Source organism: Chrysemys picta, chromosome 7 (genome assembly GCF_011386835.1).
Source record: "Chrysemys picta bellii isolate R12L10 chromosome 7, ASM1138683v2, whole genome shotgun sequence".
NCBI classification, from domain to species: Eukaryota; Metazoa; Chordata; order Testudines; family Emydidae; genus Chrysemys; species Chrysemys picta.
The window spans coordinates 18,477,128-18,500,563 of NC_088797.1; the positions used below are offsets into that span (position 1 = coordinate 18,477,128).

The 23,436-nt window shown below is 40.4% G+C and overlaps 1 protein-coding gene across 7 annotated transcripts in view; it reads left to right on the forward strand.

The window, feature by feature from the left end:
- The window catches only part of IFT122 (intraflagellar transport 122), a 50,442-nt gene extending 31,192 nt beyond the window's left edge, over positions 1–19,250 (forward strand). For 6 of the 7 annotated variants that reach the window (XM_065550855.1, XM_065550857.1, XM_065550856.1 and 3 more), the window contains 11 exons: positions 774–945; positions 7,870–7,972; positions 9,283–9,423; positions 10,457–10,554; positions 11,152–11,252; positions 12,495–12,660; positions 13,674–13,785; positions 14,810–14,938; positions 15,940–16,019; positions 17,738–17,902; positions 18,665–19,250. In XM_065550855.1, coding sequence (XP_065406927.1) covers positions 774–945; positions 7,870–7,972; positions 9,283–9,423; positions 10,457–10,554; positions 11,152–11,252; positions 12,495–12,660; positions 13,674–13,785; positions 14,810–14,938; positions 15,940–16,019; positions 17,738–17,902; positions 18,665–18,754 — 1,357 coding nt within the window. In that variant the 3' untranslated portion in view covers positions 18,755–19,250. The remainder of the gene's footprint in view (positions 1–773; positions 946–7,869; positions 7,973–9,282; positions 9,424–10,456; positions 10,555–11,151; positions 11,253–12,494; positions 12,661–13,673; positions 13,786–14,809; positions 14,939–15,939; positions 16,020–17,737; positions 17,903–18,664) is intronic. The other variant, XR_010589032.1, reaches the window with a different exon arrangement.
- The last annotated feature ends 4,186 nt before the right edge of the window (positions 19,251–23,436 follow it).

A 23,436-nucleotide genomic window follows, 5' to 3' on the forward strand; every position in this document is an offset into this window, starting at 1 on the left:
CATCACCTATCCTATAGTTATAGTAGATGAACTTTCATTATATTAGAAAAGTTATTTGGGTTTAGAGGGTAAGTACATGGCTACATTACAAAATGAGTGGATAAAACAGTGCAGAGATATGCAAGGGTTTATGTGTGAGATGAGAATGTTCCCAAAATGTGCACATCCTGGGTCTCTTCAGAATAACCTTCACAGTAGTGCACAACTACTCGTGAACTTGCCTCTTTCTTTTATTTTAAACTATGAAGGGATAATAATCTAGGACTCAGAACTCCTGGAGCAAAATCCTGTCTCCTTTCGAAGTCAATGGCAAAAATCCCATTGACTTCAGTGGGGCCAGGATTCTAGTCCTAGCTCTGCTGCTGACTTGCTTTGTGATCTTGGACAAGTCACTTAACCTTCCTGTTTCTCTGTTTATCCATCTGTAAAATGGGAGTAATATTGATTGGATACTGCTTTGGATGTTGGGTGAGGTTTGTATAGGACCTGGTTCTACCACCCCTATTCATGACTGTGTGATGGAGTAGTCTAGTCCAATTGAAGTCACTACTCACAGGCGTAAGGAATTACACACTGTTTCAGGAACTGGTCTTGTGTTTGCAAAGCCTTTTGAACACCCATTGAATGTTTCCCAATAAGTTCATAGTATAATGTCATCAATATAGTAACTTTTAAATGATAACCTATTAATATTTCCATTTTTTCAATGTAATAAATATGAAGAGAGAAAAATGCTGCTACTAAAGCAACTGCATTTCTTTTGCTGTCTCTAGGTTAATTGATATAGCTCGGAAGCTTGATAAAGCTGAGCGTGAACCTTTGTCAAAATGTGCCTACTATTTTAAGAGACTTGACAACCATGGTTATGCAGCAGAAACCTACATGAAGATAGGTGACCTAAAGGCCCTGGTACATCTCCATGTGGAAACTCAGCGTTGGGAAGAAGTAAGAATACCCTGATATCCAAACTTAGATGTTTAGAATTCCTATTTCTTATTGCCTCTGAATGCATCTGGTCTTAAAGATTTATATACAGCTTACTCAGTATTTTGGTAAGCTACATTGTAAAATACACTAATGTGGTATTTTTAGGAGAGTGAGCTATGAAAACATTACAGTTTCATACATCATCAGCTACAGGGTTTCCTTCCACTCTTTTTGAAGTCTTTCATAATCTAAATAAGCACAGTTAAAAAAATCTCACTTTAAAATAATTCTTCACTAGTGTTTCAGTAATGAAAATTGTGTGGTGGTTAGAGCACAGGAGAAGGAATTGGGACACTGGACAAGGAGTTGGGACACTGGGTTCTTTTCCATGCTCTTCCACAGACTTTCTACCTGATATGTAGCAAATCACTTGGATCTAGCTTATCAGAAGTGGTCCCTATTTCTGGGTGTCCTGGTTGAGATTCTTTTGGCCTGATTTTCAGAGCTGTTGAGTACCCACTGCTATCTTTGGCTTCAGCTGGAGTTGTGGGGGCTCAGTGCCTTTGAAAATCAGGCTATAAGTATCAAGATGGGCACCAAAAATTATTCACCACTCTTGAAAATGTAGGGCTTAAATCCTTTGTGCTTCACTCTTTTTTTGTCTGTAAAATCAGGATGAGACTAATACTTCCCTACTGATAAGGGTCTCTGTGGGTATTTGACTAATATTTAAGCATAAATGTCTGTTTTGTAAATGTGATACGCTCTACATGACACAAAATTGTGAGACAAATGCATGGCAGGTCAAGGAGAATAATGAAATCTTTAACGTGAGAACATCAGAATGGCCATACTGGGACAGACCAGTGGTCCAGCTAGCCCAGTATCCTGTATTCTGACAGTGGCCAGTGCCAGATGCTTCAGAGGGAATGAACAGAACAGGGCTGCCTGAGTGAAACAATATTTTGTCTGGTGTAATTTGAGTTCTAGCTCAGATCACTGAATTATCGAGTTATCCACCTCTGTCATCCAGTCCATGCTTCTGGCAGTCAGAAGCTTAGGGGCACCCAGAGCATGGGGTTGCATCCCTGTCCATCTCGGCTACTAGCCATTGATGGATCTATCTTCCATAAATGTATCTAATTCTTTTTTGAACCCAGTTATATTTTTAACCTTCCAACATCCCCTGGCAATGAGTTCCACAGGTTGACTGTGCGTTGCGTAAAGAAGTACTTCCTTGTGTTTTGTTTTTTAACTTGCCTATTAATTTCTTTGCCTATTATTCACTTTTTCCACACCATTCATGATTGTGTAGACCTCTGTCATATCCCCCCTTAGTCATCTCTTTTCTAAGATGAACAGTCCCAGTCTGTTTAAGCTCTCCGCATGTGGAAGCTGTTCCATATCCTTACTCGTTTTTGTTGCCCTTATCTGTCCTTTTTTCCAATTCTAATATCTTTTATGAGATGGGGTGACCCATCCTGCATAAAGTATTCAAGGTTTGGCATGCCATGGCTTTATATAATGGCATTATGATATTTTCTGTCTTATTATCTATTCCTTTCCTATTGGTTCCTCACATTGTTAGCTTTTTTTGACTGCTGCTGTACGTTGAGCAGATGTTTTCAGAGAACCATCCACAATGACTCCAAGATCTTTCTTGAGTGGTAACAGCTAATTCAGACCCTATCATTTTGTATGTATAGTTGGGATTATGTTTTCCAGTGTGCATTTCTTTGCACTTACCAACATTGAATTTCACCTGCCATTTTGGTGCCCAGTTATGCAGTTTTGTGAGATCCCTTTGAATCTCTTCTCAGTCAGCTTTGGATTTAACTATCTTGAGTAATTTTGTATAAACTGCAAGCTTTACCAGCTCACTATTTACCCCCTTTTTCCAGATCGCTTGAGTATGTTGAACAGCACTGGTCCCAGTACAGATCCCTAGGTGACCCTGCCATTTACCTCTCTTCATTGTGAAAACTGACCATTTAGTCTCACCCTTTGTTTCCTATCTTTTGACCAGTTACTAAAAGACCTTCCCTTTTATCTTATGACTACTTACTTTGCTTGAGAGCCTTTGGCGAAGGACATTGTCAAAAGCTTTCAGAAAGTTCAAGTAAACTATATTTACTGGATTACCCTTGTCCACATGTTTGTTGAGCCCCTCAAAGAATTCTAAAAGATTGGTGAGGCATGATTTCCTTTTACAAAAGCTGCGTTGACTCTTCCACAACATATTGTGTTCATCAGTGTGTCTGATAATTCTGTTCTTTACTGTAGTTTCAACCAATTTGCTTGGTACTGAAGTTAGGCTTACTGGCCAGTAATTGCCCGGTTTGCCTCTGGCATGTTTTTTAAAAATCAACGTTACGTTAGCTATTCTCCAGTCATTTGGTACAGAGGCTGTTTTAAGCAATAGGTTATGTACCACAGTTACAGTAGAACTTCAAAGATACAAACACTAGAGTTATGGACTGAGGGGTCAACCGGACACCATGTGAAACTGGAAGTAACGAATCGGGCAGCAGCCGAGACCCAAAAAAAAAAAAGTACTGTGCCTGTATTGCATCTTAAAGGTAGGCACATCTGGGCTGCCTGTCCCCACCCCTACTCCACCACATGTGAGGGAGACACATACACCGAGGAAGTGAAGATGCTGAGATTAGCCGGCAAAGCTGTCAGCCCCCACTGTCAGCCCAAGGCAACCTGAGCAGGAGCAGCACTGGGGTCTGTGCTGCTTTCCTGTAAGCCGGGGTGCTGGGGGGAGAGAGGCGCTATTTTCAACACACACACACCCCTGCTGGGAGGGGGACCTGCTATTTTCACCCCATCCCCTCTACCCTTGCCGGGAGGGGGACACAAACTTGTCCAGGCCAGGGAAGGAAGCTGCCTCGCTGCCCTGAGGTGCTACTTTCTGCAATTTCATATTTGAGTTCCTTCAGAAAACTTGGGTGAATACCATTTTGTCCTGATGACTTATTACTGTTTACTTTATCAGTTTCTTTCAAAACCATCTTTATTGACACCTCAATCTGGGCCATTTCCTCAGATTTGTCAACTAAGAGGAGTGGCTCAGATACGGGAATCTCTCATCCTCTGCGGTGAAGACCGATGCAAAGAATTCATTTAGCTTCTCCAAAATGGCCTTGTCGTCTTTGAGATTCATAGATTAATAGATTCTAGGACTGGAAGGGACCTCGAGAGGTCATCGAGTCCAGGCCCCTGCCCGCATGGCAGGACCAAATACTGTCTAGACCATCCCTGATAGACATTTATCTAACCTACTCTTAAATATCTCCAGAGATGGAGATTCCACAACCTCCCTAGGCAATTTATTCCAGTGTTTAACCACCCTGACAGTTAGGAACTTTTTCCTAATGTCCAATCTAGACCTCCCTTGCTGCAGTTTAAACCCATTGCTTCTTGTTCTATCCTTAGAGGCTAAGGTGAACAAGTTTTCTCCCTCCTCCTTATGACACCCTTTTAAATACCTGAAAACTGCTATCATGTCCCCTCTCAGTCTTCTCTTTTCCAAACTAAACAAACCCAATTCTTTCAGCCTTCCTTCATAGGTCATGTTCTCAAGACCTTTAATCATTCTTGTTGCTTTTCTCTGGACCCTTGCCAATTTCTCCACATCTTTTTTAAAATGCGGTGCCCAGAACTGGACACAATACTCCAGCTGAGGTCTAACCAGAGCAGAGTAGAGCGGAAGAATGACTTCTTGTGTCTTGCTCACAACACACCTGTTAATACATCCCAGAATCATGTTTGCTTTTTTTGCAACAGCATCACACTGTTGACTCATATTTAGCTTGTGGTCCACTATAACCCCTAGATCCCTTTCTGCCGTACTCCTTCCTAGACAATCTCTTCCCATTCTGTATGTGTGAAACTGATTTTTTCTTCCTAAGTGGAGCACTTTGCATTTGTCTTTGTTAAACTTCATCCTGTTTAACTCAGACCATTTCTCCAATTTGTCCAGATCATTTTGAATTATGACCCTGTCCTCCAAAGCAGTTGCAATCCCTCCCAGTTTGGTATCATCCGCAAACTTAATAAGCGTACCTTCTATGCCAATATCTAAGTCGTTGATGAAGATATTGAACAGAGCCGGTTCCAAAACAGACCCCTGCGGTACCCCACTCGTTATGCCTTTCCAGCAGGATTGGGAACCATTAATAACAGCTCTCTGAGTACGGTTATCCAGCCAGTTATGCACCCACCTTATAGTAGCCCCATCTAAATTGTATTTGCCTAGTTTATCGATAAGAATATCATGCGAGACCGTATCAAATGCCTTACTAAAGTCTAGGTATACCACATCCACAGCTTCACCCTTATCCACAAGGCTCGTTATCCTATCAAAGAAAGCTATCAGATTGGTTTGACATGATTTGTTCTTCACAAATCCATGCTGGCTGTTCCCTATCACCTTACCACCTTCCAAGTGTTTGCAGATGATTTCCTTAATTACTTGCTCCATTATCTTCCCTGGCACAGAAGTTAAACTAACTGGTCTGTAGTTTCCTGGGTTGTTTTTATTTCCCTTTTTATAGATGGGCACTATATTTGCCCTTTTCCAGTCTTCTGGAATCTCTCCCGTCTCCCATGATTTTCCAAAGATAATAGCTAGAGGCTCAGATACCTCCTTTATTAGCTCCTTGAGTATTCTAGGATGCATTTCATCAGGCCCTGGTGACTTGCAGGCATCTAACTTTTTTCTAAGTGATTTTTAACTTGTTCTTTTTTAATTTTATCTGCTAAATCTATCCCCTTCCCATTAGCATTCACTATGTTAGGCATTCCTTCAGACTTCTCGGTGAAGACCGAAACAAAGAAGTCATTAAGCATCTCTGCCATTTCCAAGTTTCCTGTTACTGTTTCTCCCTCTTCACTAAGCAGTGGGCCTACCCTGTCTTTGGTCTTCCTCTTGCTTCTAATGTATTGATAAAAAGTCTTCTTGTTTCCCTTTATTCCCGTAGCTAGTTAGAGCTCATTTTGTGCCTTTGCCTTTCTAATCTTGCCCCTGCATTCCTGTGTTGTTTGCCTATATTCATCCTTTGTAATCTGTCCTAGTTTCTGTTTTTTATGAGACTCCTTTTTATTTTTTAGATCATGCAAGACCTCGTGGGTAAGCCAAGGTGGTCTTTTGCCACATTTTCTATCTTTCCTAACCAGCGGAATAGCTTGCTTTTGGGCCCTTAATAGTGTCCCTTTGAAAAACTGCCAACTCTCCTCAGTTGTTTTTCCCCTCAGTCTTGATTCCCATGGGACCTTACCTTTCAGCTCTCTGAGCTTACCAAAATCCGCCTTCCTGAAATCCATTGTCTCTATTTTGCTGTTCTCCCTTCTACCCTTCCTTAGAATTGCAAACTCTATGATTTCATGATCACTTTCACCCAGGCTGCCTTCTACTTTCAAATTCTCAACGAGTTCCTCCCTATTTGTTAAAATCAAGTCTAGAACAGCTTCCCCCCTAATAGCTTTTTCAACCTTCTGAAATAAAAAGTTGTCTGCAATGCAGTCCAAGAATTTGTTGGATAGACTGTGCCCCGCTGTGTTATTTTCCCCACATATATCCGGATAGTTGAAGTCCCCCATCACCACCAAATCTTGGGCTTTGGATGATTTTGTTAGTTGCTTAAAAAAAGCCTCATCCACCTCTTCCACCTGGTTAGGTGGCCTGTAGTAGACTCCTAGCATGACATCTCCCTTGTTCTTTTACCCCTTTTAGCCTAACCCAGAGACTCTCAACACTTCCATCTCCTATGTCCATCTCTACCTCAGTCCAAGTGTGTACATTTTTAATATATAAGGCAACACCTCCTCCCTTTTTCCCCTGTCTATCCTTCCTGAGCAAGCTGTACCCATCCACACCAACATTCCAATCATGAGTGCTCCTTTAACACTTAAATTTGGCCCTACTGATTGTTTGGCAGAGTTCCTGGTTCTGACATACTTACAAAAAAAAATTTGCTGTAAGTTTTGTGTCTTTTGCTAGTTGCTCTTCGGATTCTTTTTTGGTCTGCCTAATTAAACTTTCACACTTGACTTGGCAGAGTGTACGCTCTTGTCTATTTTCCTCAGTTTGATTTGACTTCCAATTTTTAAAGGATGTCCTTTTTAACTTTCACAATGTGGATTTTTATTTTGGGCTGTGGTTGTTTTAGTAATTTGAAAGTGCCATTTCAGTGAAATTTCCTGTGTATACTCTGGATCTGGTGAATTCAGACTTTCCTGATGGGGACTTTTGATCCTATAATCAGACAGATTTATATTTAGGCAAAGCCCAGCTGACTTCATTAGGACAACACTTGGTTACAGGGGTCTGCCTACACATAAGTATTGCAGGATTGGGGGCTGTGGTTTGTACTGGCAGTCTTGGTTTTGGTTGTGAGTTAGTTTATTTTTAACATGAAGTTTATGCTGGATTTAGGTTGTTAGGTGCTTTTGAAAATTTTACCCTAAGAAATGTAGGCACTTAAATCCCATTGAAACACTCAGTGGGACTTAGACGCTTAAGTCACATAGGTGCTTTTGAAAATTTTATGCTTAGTCTGTGATTGTTCAGTGCACATGTCAATACTGCTTTTTTAGAAAATATATTCAATAAAAATAAATACATTGTATTGTGCTGTGAAACCCACTCCATCCCCTAACTAATTTATTGTTTTCAGGTTTTCCACAGTTTTCTGCAGTTCAGAAACTGGACTGTTACTAAGTATAGCTGCTTCTTCACAGATGTTATATTTTAAAAGAGAGGCAATCATTAGTTTTGAGTTTCCTGGAGAAAACACTGGTTGGAATTTTCATACTTCTGTATAAATGATATTTGTATTGTAAATTTTATTTTAACTAAAGGATTCATCTCATGCAGTGTTCTGATCTACCTTAAACCATGCAATATTTTATGAATGAATTCATTCTGTATCTTAGGCCTTTTCTTTGACTGAAAAGCATCCTGAATTTAAAGATGATGTCTATGTCCCTTATGCTCAATGGCTGGCAGAGAATGATAGATTTGAAGAGGCCCAAAAAGGTAGGACTGTACATGACTTATATGCTGGTAGCATGCAAAAATGTGCTAAGCATTTTCCAAATGCGGAAGATGCAATCTCTGCCCTGGAGAACTGTCAATCTGTAGAACACAAACCGTTTAAAGGGTGAGATAACTGGAGAATACATGTGTTCTTGCTGATCACAGGAGGTTATATTCTGGTTATCAGAAGAGGTCTTATTTATTTGGTAAGGAAATATAACAAACTTAACAAAAGCAATAGCATCTATAAAAAAGGCTATAATTCTGGATTTTCTTTCCCACTCTGTGCTTGAGTATAGCAAGTGTTTTGAAAAGTGATCTGATACACTATATACCCTGTATTATTATCAGTGTTTTCCTTTAAAGTGTCATCCAAAATGTACTGGACACTGAACAAATACCAAAAGAAGGGGTGAGCCTGGCCCTTATATTTAGGCAGTATGTAGTTCATACAAGATGGAGCATCAGCCTTGCTTATGAAATTCCTTGCTTCTTATGGATTTCTATCATAAAATATTATCTGCATGTAGTATTTGTAAAATATACATTTACCAAGTGGGAATTCAGGGCTGAACTTCGGTTTCTGCACAGGAGCCAATGTAAAGAAACCCTGTTAATAAATAATATATACTGTGGTTTTTCTGCCTCTCAGGATTCTTTGATATTACAGTGTTGAGCATTGTAAGAGTGCTGCCTTGAAATATTACCTTAGGTTATGTCTGTACTTTAGTGGCTACAGCAGCACACTTTCTACATCTAGAGAAGAGGTTTTTCTATCAGTGTAGTTAATCCACCTCTCCGAAAGGTGGTAGCTAGTTTGGTGGAAGAATTCTTCAACCAAATGGGGGGGTTAGTTTGACCTAACTACATCACAGAGGGTGTAAAATTTTTTACAGCCTGAACAGCTTGGTCAATCTAATTTTTAGGTGTAGACCAGGCCTTAGAAGATTTGAATTTTGACTTGATCCCACAGTGTTCAGTAGTTTCCCCTGTTCACAAATGTCTGGTCATCAGGATGATGATTTTCCTCTGTCCAAATTTTTTTTAAAAAGTAACTAGCCTCGCGCTACTTATGTACATGGTAGTTGTATTTCCTACATTGTGTCCTGACACAATACAAAAGCCACAAAGTACCTGCAGATACGTCTGTTTTCCATTAGTGTCACCACTTTCAAAAGTAGAAAAATACAAGTGTAGTCCTTTTCATCCTGTTCCAGCTTTGATGAATATCCTGTTATTAATTTAAAAAAATTTCAGTTAATTGATATAATCACACTGTAAAATCTTCTTTGTTTTGGTCTCCTTTGCAGCATTCCACAAGGCTGGCAGACAGAGTGAGGCCGTAAAAGTGCTGGAACAGCTAACTCACAATGCTGTGGTAGAAAGCCGATTTAATGATGCAGCGTATTATTACTGGATGCTCTCCATGCAGTGTTTAGATATAGCCCAAGGTAAGTAAACACAAGCAAGTTCAAATTTGTTACCTGCTCATGCATGCAGATAAACATTGAACCGTGATGGCTTAATTAAAACCTCTTGCTCGCTCATTAATTGTGCTATATACTAATCTGATATACTAATACTTATATACTGCACTGTATTGTAATCCAATATTGTATTGTATTGTAATTCTATCTCTCTAGTCTTTGTGTGCTTATAAAAAACCTACATAAGTCTCATTTTTAAATTAAAATGGAGTCACAACCATATCTCCTAATTCCACAATATATCCCCTAGCCCCTTTCCTGCACCTCACACCTTGGATAAAGTGATGACTGGAGGGCTAAATAATAATAAAACATGATCTTATAGTGTAGTCTACTCCTAATATTTAAATGTGGATGAGATTAACTGGGGAGACACTTCATGAATTATTTTAACCAGACAAAGAAGAAAGTTAGTGTTCATTAGTTCTCTGCTTCTAAATCAGTTGCACTGGAGGAGAGGTGGAGCCAGTGGAGATGAGATGTAGATGAGTGATAATGGGAAAAAAGAGATTGATGGCCTATTGCCTTGCACTGTGTAAGCATCACTTCAGTTTTGCTAATGCATGATAGTGCTGATCTGTAGCCCTTCATACACTGTACAAACACTGCAAATGGTTCGATTGTTTAGTAATGTGTTAATGTGGATAAAAGGAATGACATTAGACTCATTTTACTTTAACCTCAAAAGATGTGGATCAGGTTTCTAGTGGTGGAAGGCTAATATGTTCCACCTCTAGCTAAGCCATTAACCTCTGGCTGTGTTAAAACCACTTGCTATACCATCCTGCATCTTAATATGCTTTATGTTAAAGCGGAAAATTGCACATAAAACGGCAAAATTACATAACCCATATTTTGTAGCACACTTGCTCAGGTATATTAATCTATTGGAAGTGGTAACACTGCAACCATGTTGTATTGTGATCTTTCTAGCTGAGTAATACTCTTATGTTTTAGTATAGAATGACCAGAGGTGTAATGACTTTCCCTCCCACAGAGAACGAACAGCAGAAGACTGAAATGTTACAGAAGTTTCACCACTTCCAGCACTTGGCAGAACTTTATCACGTCTATCACTCTATTCACAGATACACTGTAAGATATTTTCACTAGCAGTTGTATTGTTCATTTAGCTGGCACATTTTCTGCAAATAAATCAGGAATAATTAGAAACAATTAATTACTTTTAAACTAAATATTGAATGGAAGCTGGTGTCACTGCAATGATCTGATTTTGGTTTTGGGGTTTTTTTTGCCCTGTGTTGTACTGTACTGGACCTACCACCATTCCACTCCTAAAACCACCTTTCTGTGACATAGAAAGAGCCTCTGCAGAGCTATGCTTTGCAGCACACAGTGGATGTGGATTTGAAGGCTTTCCTTCACCACCCCATCTGCATACTGGTTCCACTGTGTTCTGGGCCCATGCCTCCTATGGAGGAGGCTGGAACTGGATATCCTTTAAGTGCTTTCCCTCTACTGGGTGAAGCCCTTTCCTTTTTTCTTCAGTAGCAAAGATGAGCTTTGGCAAGAGGGACATGCAAAATCCAATTGCTCTCTTTTCTCCATCTCTCCCATTGTTGTGACTGTGTGAAAAGCACAGTGTAGTGTCAGAGATGATGGAAGTAACGTTAGTGATATGACGTGTTGCTTTTCTAGCTTAGAAATTTGTTAATGTTCTTTTTACCACAGGAAGAGCCGTTCAGTTTCCATTTGCCTGAAACACTCTTCAATATTTCCAGGTTTTTACTTCACAGCCTAACCAAGGAGACTCCGTTGGGTATCTCTAAAGTGTATCCTTGTAATGCAAAGCAAAATTCAAAAATTATCATATGAATTGAAGGGAATCCTTGGCACCAATCAGTGATGCATAGTCTTACTATTAGGGTATTCTTGTTCCTGGTTTTAGGGGTTCCCATGCTGTTCATCTATTAGAGAAAATAAATGTGGGGCTGTCTTTAATCCCTCAGATGATAATAAACACCTCAAAACTATCACAGATTTAGGCACATCTAGCCATACGTGCATACATTAGAAGAGGCTATCATAAACTATCAAACATGTTGCTCACCTTTGTAAGAGGAGTTCCTTCCAAGATGCCAGTCTCCAAACAAGATGTGTGGCTGTAAATATTGACTGTGCAGTAGCAACAAGTTGAAAGGCATTGGGAGAGAAACTCTGAATGTTGTTGCTTCTAACTGATAGATTCTGATTCTCCTCAGGCTAATGTAGCTATGTGTTTCTAAATGGTAGATTCAGATTCTCATTTTCAGGTCTGATGTAGCAGTGTGCCGTGTACAAGACCAATTTTTTCATGGCTTCATTAACAAATTTATATGCTGCATCTCTTCAAAGTCCTTCACAAACTACATATGAGTCCCACTGAAACATCTCTCTTTCTGCACTGGAGAATAGCGGTTAAAAGGAGTCAGGGCAGTTCAGTGGATAGGGCAGTTAAGTGGGACTCAGGACACCTGGGTTCCATTTGCTTGCTTTGTAACCTTGGATAAGTCATTTTCTTTCCCTGTGTCTCTCTTTTCTCATCTATAAACTATGTAGAATAGTATTATTGTCCCTAAAGTGCTTAGAATTGAGTGTTTTATCCATACATCTCTGCTTATTTGTACCCCCTGGGGTCCACACTAATAAGGGGAGGAGACATTTTGGTATAAGACATGGGAGCAAGTTCCTGGAAAAGTGCCGTGGGATCTGAAATATCCACATGGTGATGTTTCAGATTATGGGCGTGGGGGTTAGTCCTTACAAGCATTAATGTTGGTGGGGTCAGAATATTACCTGAAGCTGCATTATCCATGGGCCAGTTCCTTATCTCTCTAAAAATCATCCACTCTGGTATTTTAGCAGTCCTCTCACATTTTGTTTATGTAAACACATTTATGTGAACAGATTTCTTTAGTTAAGGCCTTTTAAAGTATTGACATTTGTTGTGCTTCAGTGCATAACTTCTCTGATTAAAAGTAACTGTGGTTTTTCCTGACTGCTACATATATGTTTGTTCCTTAATTTGATTATAGCAATACATTATTTGCACTAGCAAAGCAGAGCAAAGCTCTGGGTGCATATAAATTGGCCCGTCATGCCTATGACAAGTTGCAGGGACTGAAGATCCCAGCTAGATTTCAAAAATCAATTGAGCTGGGCAGCCTGACAATCCGATCGAAGCCATTCCATGACAGTGAAGTAAGTTCTGATGTATATTATTTTAATTATTAGTACTTGACCTGATACAAGAGGCTACTTTGTCATACGCACAAAGATGCTTAAAATGGATTATACACAGATTTGCGGTAATTGCATTTCTGCAGGAAACAAAATCCTCTCACCATTATTCGCCATGTCAGACTTTCTCTCCCTCTTCATTCCCAATGAAAATGATACCTCTCTGTATGGACAGGTTCCTTCTTCACTCTCTGATATCCCCCTATTTCCCTGTCTACTCACTCTGTTCCTTCAAGCTGCACCGTCCCTCAATTCCATATGCACTTACTCCACAGAGTGCTTACTTGGGTCTTTCTCTGTGTCTGTCTACAGTTGGAGGTCACTTGTGCTTGCCCCAACTACTAGAGCTCCCTTTCTCCAACCCTTTGAATGGCTTTCCTTCCTCAAATCTTGCTTTAAAACCTTCTTTTTTTCTTTAGCTGAAGTGTGACTGCAGTGTTCTATAAAACTGTTTTTGACGGGGTGCTTACTAAAACAAATTGTACTGTGAAAATGCTTAACTGCAAATGAATATGCATCTTATCTGCAATAATGTTAACACAGTAAAACCATTGAAATCGATAGAGCTGCCTAAGATAACTGTGCAGTTTAGAAAAAACAGAAATGCATGAATCAAAGGACCTAAATTTGATCCAACTTCTGAGCAAAAAGAATTGCTTCAGTAACCTTTAGTCATCCTTTTGGCAATCTGTATGTGGCCCAGGACTCTGCTGCAGCAGAAGCAAACAAAATTGCAACAGAAGAGTGGTAAAACAGCTATTTTTAATGGGAAAACTTGTTGATTTATTGAGAGAAGGAAAAATATTTGCAGAAGTTAAAACGCATGATTTCACCATTGTGTTACTCCAGTTTTTTGCTGCTATGTGAACTCTGTTGGTGTAAAACTGGAGCAGTGCAGTGTGTAATCAGACCCTATGTGTTCAGAATGGTCTGTTTGCAATTACGCTGCTTTGTGTGTGTGTCTGTCTTTGCAGGAGCTTGTGCCCTTGTGTTATAGGTGCTCCACCAACAACCCCTTGCTAAATAATCTGGGGAATGTGTGCATTAACTGCAGACAGCCCTTCGTCTTCTCTGCTTCATCTTACGGTGCGTTGGAAAATAAAAATCGGTTATACTTTCTATGCAGATAAATCTGTGCTTTCTCCAAAGGCTCAGCTAGTTGGTGTTAATTGTACATTATCAATATTTAATCAGTAGGTTGGTGCCCAATAAATTCTGTCACCCTAACATTTCCTGTGTAAAAACAACAAGGAGTCCGGTGGCACCGTAAAGACTAACAGATTTATTTGGGCATAAACTTTCGTGGGTAAAAAACCCACTTCTTCAGATGCATGGAGTGTCCTCTGTAGTGTCACTTGGAGAAATAATTTTTTTCTTTAGTGTTGCTTGCACTGAATTAGTGCCACATCCCACCCCAGAGATGATGCATTTTGTTGGTGGATGAGAACACCAGTTTTCTAGGCAATTAGTCGCTTTCTGAATAAAACAGATTCTGGTGTCCAAGACTGTGTGAGATTTTTTGCTGCAAAATGGCCACTGTTTTGCTTCTGATGTCACAGCCCTGGCAGTATTAAATTATTACTTTGTGGTGAGGCACCACGAAGATATGAGGTACTTTATTAACCCAAAGTCCATCCTTTAAGAAGCTTTATTTTCTGGATATGATGTATTAAGTTGAATAATGAGAATGTGGAGGTGAAAGAATCCCACTGTAGAGATCTGAGGACACGTAAGTCTTTAAAAGACTTAGGCCTGGTCCACACTAACCCCCCCACTTCGAACTAAGGTAAGCAAATTCAGCTACTTTAATAACGTAGCTGAATTCGAAGTACCTTAGTTGGAACTTACCGCGGGTCCAGACGCGGCGGGCAGGCTCCTCCGTCGATGCCGCGTACTCCTCTCGCCGAGCTGGAGTACCGGCGTCGACGGCGAGCACTTCCGGGATCGATTTATCGCGTCTAGACAAGACGCGATAAATCGATCCCAGAAGATCGATTGCTTACCGCCGGACCCGGAGGTAAGTGTAGACCTACCCTTAGGCAAGACCTGCTATAGATATCCTGAGTTCTTGCGGATAACTGCTCTCTCCTTTTTCACGTGTGTCCTTTAGAAGTATTGCATCTGGTGGAGTTCTATTTGGAAGAAGGGATCACTGATGAAGAAGCTGTAGCTCTTATTGATCTGGAAGCACCAAGATTAAATAAGAGAGAGGATAAATGGCAAGAGATGGCAAGCGATGGTATCCTTTCAGTCCAGAACACTCTCTGGTTTTCTTAGGGAAAGAGTAGCAGTTTGGAAGACAGAGTTTTTGCTTATGGGTTGTTGGGTTTTTTTTGGATCTGTTATGCTTTTGTTGCATTTTAATCTGCTTCTCTTATGACTAGGGGACAGATTCATTGCTGACATAAGTGGGTACAATTCCATTGTGTGTTTCTTTTTCAATTGCTGTAGCAACTAAAAAAGTACAGGTATATTAACCAATCCTAGTAATTGTAAAAGGTTTTCTTTGAAAAGTCAGTTTCATAATCTTGTCAAGTATTTTTAGGTTAAAAATAATACAGTTCACTTATTTTCATGTAACTCTCTTTTACTTTCTATAAAGGATGGGAGGTATTTGGCTATCCATTATTCTCCTCTTGTATCACAGCTTTCTATCTTTCTTTCTAAGGAAGAACTGGATTGGGCTCCCTTTGAAGCCTGTCATTATTGTTGTCTATTTTATAGAATCCTCGAATTTTGTATTGCTGTGGCACACAATGGTGCCAATTGTTGTTGGGGCCTGATAGTAGTAGATACAATAGAAATACACAAGACAACACGGTCTTTGCCTCAGAGAGCTTTAAAATAGGTTGCCCAAAGTGAGGTGTTCAATGTTTACAGGAGGGTAAGGAAATGAAGGATGAGGATACTACTAAAGTCACATGCGTTTATGTAGATTAGTTACTGCTAGTAACTTGGTAGTTTTAAGCTCTGCTGTTCCACAGCAATTGCTACTTAGTGAGGTGTGGCACTCCAGTCTTCCTGGGCCAGAGTAAACTTCTTCTGCAGCACTATCTAATATAATCTAGGGATTACTCCAGTGGTATCTGAGTACTCCTAGTCTGCCTGACATGATGGGCATTGGGTGAAGCAAGGAGTGAGAGCCCTACGACTAAGCCATAAGACAAGTCCTATGAGTGCTAGGGTAAAAGGATTTGATTTTGTAGGAGTTCTTGTTTCTTCCGTAACAAACCTCTCTAGGAGCGCAGACGCTGAGATTTGATGACAACACAGACATTATTGAAGAGGATGATCCCTTTACAGCAAAATTGAGCTTTGAGGTGAGGATACCTCATTTGGGTTTTCAAATGTTGCTGCCCTTGAGGCTGAAGATAGTTGAAGCGAAAGCAAACCCAGGGTGACTCTACCTGCAAATGTTCTTTCAATGCTATCATATCTCCTTTTGAGCTGGCATCCCACAGTTCCTTCCTTGTCACCATTTACTGATCAATAGCCGGTCTCGACAGACCACAGCCTCTCTGATTCCTTTACAAAGTGTTAATATGTTCTGCCGACCTCCCACGAGAAATGGAGGAAAGTGGGTGACTGGGAGGCTAGGAGCAGCAGTTAAGGGAGAATGGCATCTTTCTCATACAAAGTGATTAGCCCACAGAAAAGAAAAACCTGGAGAACCACTTATTCTATCTGAATGTCTTTTTCAAGTAAACTGTTTCTCTCTGGCCTCATCATCATCAATGGAAGAATAGTCTCCTGGGTTACCAACCCACCCACTGCAGAAACAGATTTAAAAATTACGATGTTTTCTGCATGCTGCAGTTATGTGGCGTTAAAAAATCAAACTCTGAAGTTAGTTTGAACAGCCCTTTACTTTTTCATAGTAGAGGGTTTCCATAACACACAGCTGTAAACATGCCCAAGAGAGAGCCTCTAAGGAAGACATCCAGGGTATAAAATGAGCAGGATATTCATATATAGGCAGACCATGTTACCGTATTGTAAATCTGAAAACCATAGTTACTCTGAATTTACACTGATGTAACAGAGAACATCAACTAGCCAAGATTGTTAAATAAGGCCTGGTGGTATTATTACTATTATTATTTGTATTATATTAGTGCCTAGGGAGCCCTAAACATCATCAGGGCTCCATTGTGTTACATGTTTTTACAAATGTAAGTAATAGATAGTTACTGCCTTGAAGAGCTTGCAGTCTAAACAGACCAGACGGATGAAAGATGCAGGGTAAAGAATATAGCATGTGAGCAGATGATCAGTGTGATAGTCTGTAAATACCATATTAGTTCCACAATATTTTTATTTCCTCATTATTTATTTGGATGGGCATTTGTTGGGAAGAGATTGAGATGAGGCAACGGAAGAGAGAAGAGACATTGCAGAGAGGGGAGGTAAGGGACAGGGAAGGGGATAAGAGGAATGGGGGAAGGAGAAGAGGGAGCAGTATTAAGAGTAGGTGGAGTGAGGCAAAGAAACTCGATAGAGCTGGAGCAAACAGCCCGTCAGCATGGGAGAGAATGTCTGGAGAAAAAGCTGTAGACAGCAGTGGGCCCTGGATGTCATCTGTGCACATAATGTCCCTGTTCGGCTTCTTTATCTCTGTTTCTCCCAGCTTGAGTTTCTGGTTGACTCCGCCCAGGAGTTTCTTTAGACCCCAGTTTCAGATGGCTGGGGCACGGGTGAGTCCAACTGGAGTCTGGTGTTTCCAGCAAGCAGCAGGGAGATTGTCCCCTAGACAGCTCAGGGTCTGGGTGGGTGCAGTTAAAAATAGGCATTTTCAGGGAAGTTTTTGTAAATGGCTTTTTTTTGTTTTAAATAAAGAATTGTGTTAATGGGAATGAGTGAAGCGCAGTGAAAATACCTTACTCACACCTGGCTTACTCCCACTGAGGACAGTGGGAGCAGAATCCATGCCTATTCTGTGTTAGCGCTTTCTACTGAGTAATAACATGCCACTCTTTATATTTGTCATCTTTAAAATGCTTTGAAATTGTTAAGCTTCATTCTTTTTTAAACGCTGCAGCAAGGAGGCTCAGAATTTGTTCCTGTGATAGTGAATCGTGCAGTTCTCCGGTCAATGAGCCGGAGGGATGTCCTGATTAAACGCTGGCCAAAGCCATTACAGTGGCAGTACTTCCGGTCCTTGCTACCAGATGCTTCCATTACCATGTGTCCAACATGCTTTCAGGTATAAGTAAAAAGTTTTCATTGGGGTCTTTAAAAACTCATTCCTAGTGAGAAACGAATTGTAATGACCCTGATACGTTAATTTCTAATCCTCGATACATACGTTCTGAAGTCCTGAATAGTAAATAAAGAGAGCAAAATACCCTGTGTTACATGCAGAGATGATAGGCCTTGCCAGAAGGGCTGACTTCAGAATAGCTAGTGGTAGCTGAAATTGTAGAATGAAGTATTTGGGGACTTTGCAGGGATGACAAGAATTGTAGCCACTCAAGAAGACCTAAAGTGAACTAAAAGAAGGGAAACACTGATTTTTTTCCCCCCTCTGCCTTTCTAACCTTATAGCCTGGTTTAGTGGGGGCATGCAGCAAGTAAAAGTTTTTTTTTCATTGTAGTTTCCCTCACCGCAGGTACGTTTTCTTCAAAATATTCAATAGTTTGGTTATTTTTGGTTATGTGGTAGCAGAGAAAGCATCCTACAGCCCACCCTCCTTTCTCACAGAGCAGTTGGGTTTCACTGGTTGGGTGAACTGACTTCCATAGCCTCCATGCTTATTTAATGAAATATTTGCTCTTTATATATTCCAAATTAGAGCTGTTACAAACAGCTGTAAATGACTTCTTGTTGTGGAAACATTAACTCTGGTGTAACAGTAGCATCCAATATTCTGAGCCCTAGCAAAACCATTCCATCTCAGTTTCCTTTTCCTAGATGTGAGCCAGTAACAGTGTAATAGATATGCCTAAATCTGTTCCTAATTCACAGATGTTTCATTCGGAGGATTATGAGCTCCTGGTGCTCCAGCATAACTGTTGTCCGTACTGTCGGAGAAGAATTGACGAGTCAAACCAGTGAAAAAGATCTATCCAAGAGATCTTTCTGCGATCACAGTGAAATGCATTGTAGAGTAATCAAGCTTTCTTAACAGCTTGGTTATGTTGTTACATATATTTTCTCACTCTGTATGTTTCATAAGCAGTGGAAAAAGAGAAACCGTTAAATGTCACATGTGTCCTATCCAAACAAAAATTTATTTTTATGAGCAATGTAATTACAGAATTTCTATTTATTGCTCTTTGTTTTGTATATAACCACAGACCCAAATGGGAAAAAAATGTACATATATATTTTTAAGGAAAATTCCGCTTTTACTTTCAAGTGTCCTATGTTTATAATGGCAACCTGCCAGTGTGCCACAGATTCGATAGGAACATTTTAGGGTGAGATTCAGCCTTGAGATAATTCAGTTGACTTCATTGATTTTGCCCCTCTTTATGCCAGGGCTGAATTTGGCCCTTAATATGTACTTGGTTGTTGACAGAACTCAAAATAAAAAGGGGAAGTTTTTGCATCAGTGTTTTATTTTCTTTAGAGTATTTGCTGTAGCCAATGGGAATGTACCTTTTTATATCGTTTCGGCAGAGAATAGCATTACAGTTAGGAGCTCTTACACATATTGACTCACACGTTAATGAATACATGATTAAAACGCTAGTGTGGACAAAGCAAGTTGTAGTTTTAATGTGTGTTAACAGGCCAAGGTAAACCCTAACCTCTCCACCAGGTTTGACATAGACCAGCTAACACATGTCCAAACAAGTCACCATGTCTACTAGGATTTTAGTATGTGTTAGCCAACGTGTATTAAAAACACAGCTTTTTTCCTAGTGAAAAAATAAAAGCCACCGATTTATCAGGTGTAATGAATATATTGGAGGGTTCATGAAATGTGCCAGCTTGACAGGCATGGAAGGTAAAGGCTGGCCTCTATCCACAGACTGGTACATTATGGGCTTGTCTTCACTGCAAAATTAACTCTGGCTTTTGCTCAAGTGTTGCTCCTAACCTGGCTCCCATTTGAACACACAACCTTGGGCCCGAGTATGGTGCTGTTTTTAATTCGGGCTAGCTGGCCTATCCTAGGATATAGGCTAAAGACCGAGCGCATTTTACCCTCAGGCTGGTAATCCACCCACTTTTCAGGGAGTGCGTAGGCTAAACCATTCCGGTACTGATAGGTCTCCAATGCCGTCCTACAGTTTCCCCTGCGTGCCCAGAAGGACAGACAAGTTCTCCCACAATCCACTGGGAAAGAATCATAGAGCAGCACAACTTACTGTAGCACTAAGAACCATGTGATATGACCCCAGAAGTCCTAGAGCCTCATACCGGTTTGTGCACCAGGGTGGACCAATAACTCAGACATGGCTTCACAGTGTGGTTGCTCACATCTGGGCTAGGCTAACCCAGGTGCTGATCACCTGAGTTAACTCTGCAGTGAAGATGTGCCCTAAGAGTAGTTGCTGTGCAATCTTTCTCCACCACTATGTTTCAACCCTCACCTGTGGGGAGCAATTCTAGGAGGAGAGAAAGTAGTTCATCTTGTATTCCTATTCTGTCCTTTCCTCTTCTGCTAATACTGACCTATAGGATGCTAACTGAAGTGATGATTTTTCATTATATGTATACTGCACTAAACTAATAGTTGGACTTCGGAATAGGCCACTGAACAAGCAGTTAGGTAACCACTTGGGCTGAATTTGAGCTAGTGACCTAGAAGTGATAGGCTTCTTCATTATTTTTAGTCAAATGTCGATAACAGGTAAGAGTATGCACACAGCAGGCATAGTTATTATAATCATGCCTACCACAGTTTCCCTGTGTTTTCAAAGGAATATGATATTCATCTTTGCTTACTGTCCTAGACTATTGGACAGTGTTTCTGCATGCTGTTAAACAGCTACCACAGAGGCAGCTGAATTTCACTGGTGATTGAAATGATTCCGGTGTGTACTTTAAATTGCTCTAAAAAGTGACTGTAAAAAACAAAATAGCTTCAATGGACTTCCGTATCTCTGATTCTGGATCAAATTTTGTTTGACACTTTAAAAATATGCTGTTCTGTCTACCAGCCTTGTAAACGTACTGATCTAAAAGTCCTGCTCGTGCTTTCTTACTCGTAAATTACTGTATGCAATGAAGACTGCAGTTGGAATTAATAAACAGTTCTGTTTGATACGGGAGCCAGAATTAGAATCTAGCTCATTCTCCCATAATTGTGTTTGCTTTGCAAAGCCAGCGGGAGTGAAAAGCAGTAAAAATAAATAGCTATGATTTGTAATGACAGACAGGCAAAACGTATTGAGTACAGAGGTTTCCATTTTTTACAGACCCACTTTTCTGACCATAGATGCATTTTACATTTGAAAAGCGCTTTTGGTGTCTTCCCGAGGAAAGATGGTGTATTAAAATAAGTCATGATGTGTAAATAAATGTTAGGACCAATGTATTCTGAATTTTTAAAATACTGTAGTAGTCCCAATTTGCCTTGTGACATTGAAGCGGTTCTTATGTAACTTCAGCATCTTCTAACAATAACATATCATGATAGAATAAAACTCTTAAAATAGAATTATCAGCATACACGATGGTACCCAAAATGACCTTTCCTGCTCTGTATCCCCTCAGCCACTAGACTTGATGTGGGTAGCAGCATAGACCACTTTCTGAAACTTGTCCTATGCTTGTTTTTTTACCCTACTACTACTTGCCTTCTCTATCTGTGACGCGCTTCAGGCTCTAAGCTGTGGACGGCAATCTCAGCAATGGCTTATTGCATCAAAGCTTAATGTGACAAATTTGAATATCTGGAAGGATAAACCTTTAATCCCACTGTATGCCCAGGTATATGTGCTAACAACTACATTGGTGCTTAGATAACTGCAATACAACTTGAAAGTTGCTTTGGTAACAAGAAAAGTTAATAGAGATGGAGTTTCGGGATGGGTAATCTATTAGAGAGGACATGGTGCTTTAGTTCAGAGTATGGTATTTGCATATAAGCATGTAGAAAGACTGTCTCATCAACTATACAAATGTCACAAGTGCCCATTTCCCTAGTTCAAGTACTATATTCTATACCGTCTAGTCTTCCTCTGATATTGTGAGGCATTCCATTTCCCATGACAGTATGACACTGTTTTCAATGACAAGCTGGGTGAGATAATATCTTTTTTTGGACAAACTTCTGTTGGTGAAAAAGACAAGCTTTCAAGCTATATAGAGCTCTTCTTCAGGTCTGGGGAAAGTGTCAGCTAAATACAAGGTGGAACAGATTATTTAGCATAAATAGTTAACACATCAGTTTTCAAACATTTATGACCACGAGACATTCCCTTCTGGGACTGAACTTTTCCATGCATGGTCTCCTGAGAGCAAATGTTTGTGCACCCCTGGATATAAAACTTGAGCAAAATCCCTCCACTGCCTCTTTAACGTAAGGGCTAGAGTTTGAGGCTGATGCAGGAGAAAGTCAGTTTACTCCATTTTCCTGTAACTAAACTGTATATACTAGGTTAACACAGCATGAGAGCAGGCTGGTCTGGAGAAATAAGAGTAGGATGGGACACAAGCATTGCCCAGCATTCTCACTCTAGCCAAATTGCTGTAGGGTCTTAAGCTAGCCTCCGAGCCTCTACTTCCCTATCTGTAAATCTGGGGAGATGATTCTTTCCCAGCTGACTGGAGTGGTGAGAATTAGTGAATGTTTATATAGCACTCCGAATGTGTGAAGTGCTAAGTTTATATTGTTTACCACTAACAAAATGTAATAAAAAGGCAGAGGAAAAAAATAGATTTTGGGTTTAAGTAGTAGTAATAATGGTGGTGTGATTCTTGAGAGAATCGCGTTCTCCATAAGAGATTCTCTCTCTCTACTGTTAACTTCCGTATTTTCATCCCCCCTGTACATACTGTCCCATGGACTCTGTAGACTTAAAAACAACCAATGTCCAATTACATTTTTTCAGTCTAAATAATTACTTTAAAATGATTCTCCGTGTACTGAGAGGGAAAACAGAGAAGCATGGAATATCTGGGAGTTTCAAACAGCAGATTTCCCTGTAGCTATCGCCGCCTTATCAATTTAGTAAGTTGCTGCTTCAGAAAAGTTTCAGCATGACAGCTTGAGAGATTGAAGTCCCCTGACTTCCTGCAGAGCAAACAGAACATTAGCATTAGTTCTGTGAGAGTTGTTACGTGGCCCTGCCAAATGTGCCCTTTCCCACTGAGCAAGAGGGAGATGGGAATTATTTGCTAAGCACTGCCACTGGTGCTGGAGAAATAGCAAAGAAAGACAAGCTTTGCCAGAAGGAGTTGAGAAGATGACACAACAGGAGACCCAGAGGCAGGTGTTAACGTTTCACTTTTTCATTTCTCCCATTATGGCACAAGATTAGGGCAGACAAGGCATGAGGCTGATGTTGGCTAAAGGTTGTAGGCATCATAGAACAACTAGCTCATTCAGTCCTTGGCCTCTTTCACGTCTCCAGCTGGGATGCCCGTTATGAAGCAGATATCTGGCTGCTGGGAACTGTACTGAGACCGCCAATTCATTTCACGTGGGCCACAGACCAGCTTTCAGATGATAACAGGGCTTGGGCCAAGCTTCAATTGATGATCTAGAGTTCAAAGGCTGCATATCCCATTATCAGTTCCCTGAGTCATCCAGCCTCTATCCCACCCTACGTAATGTGGTT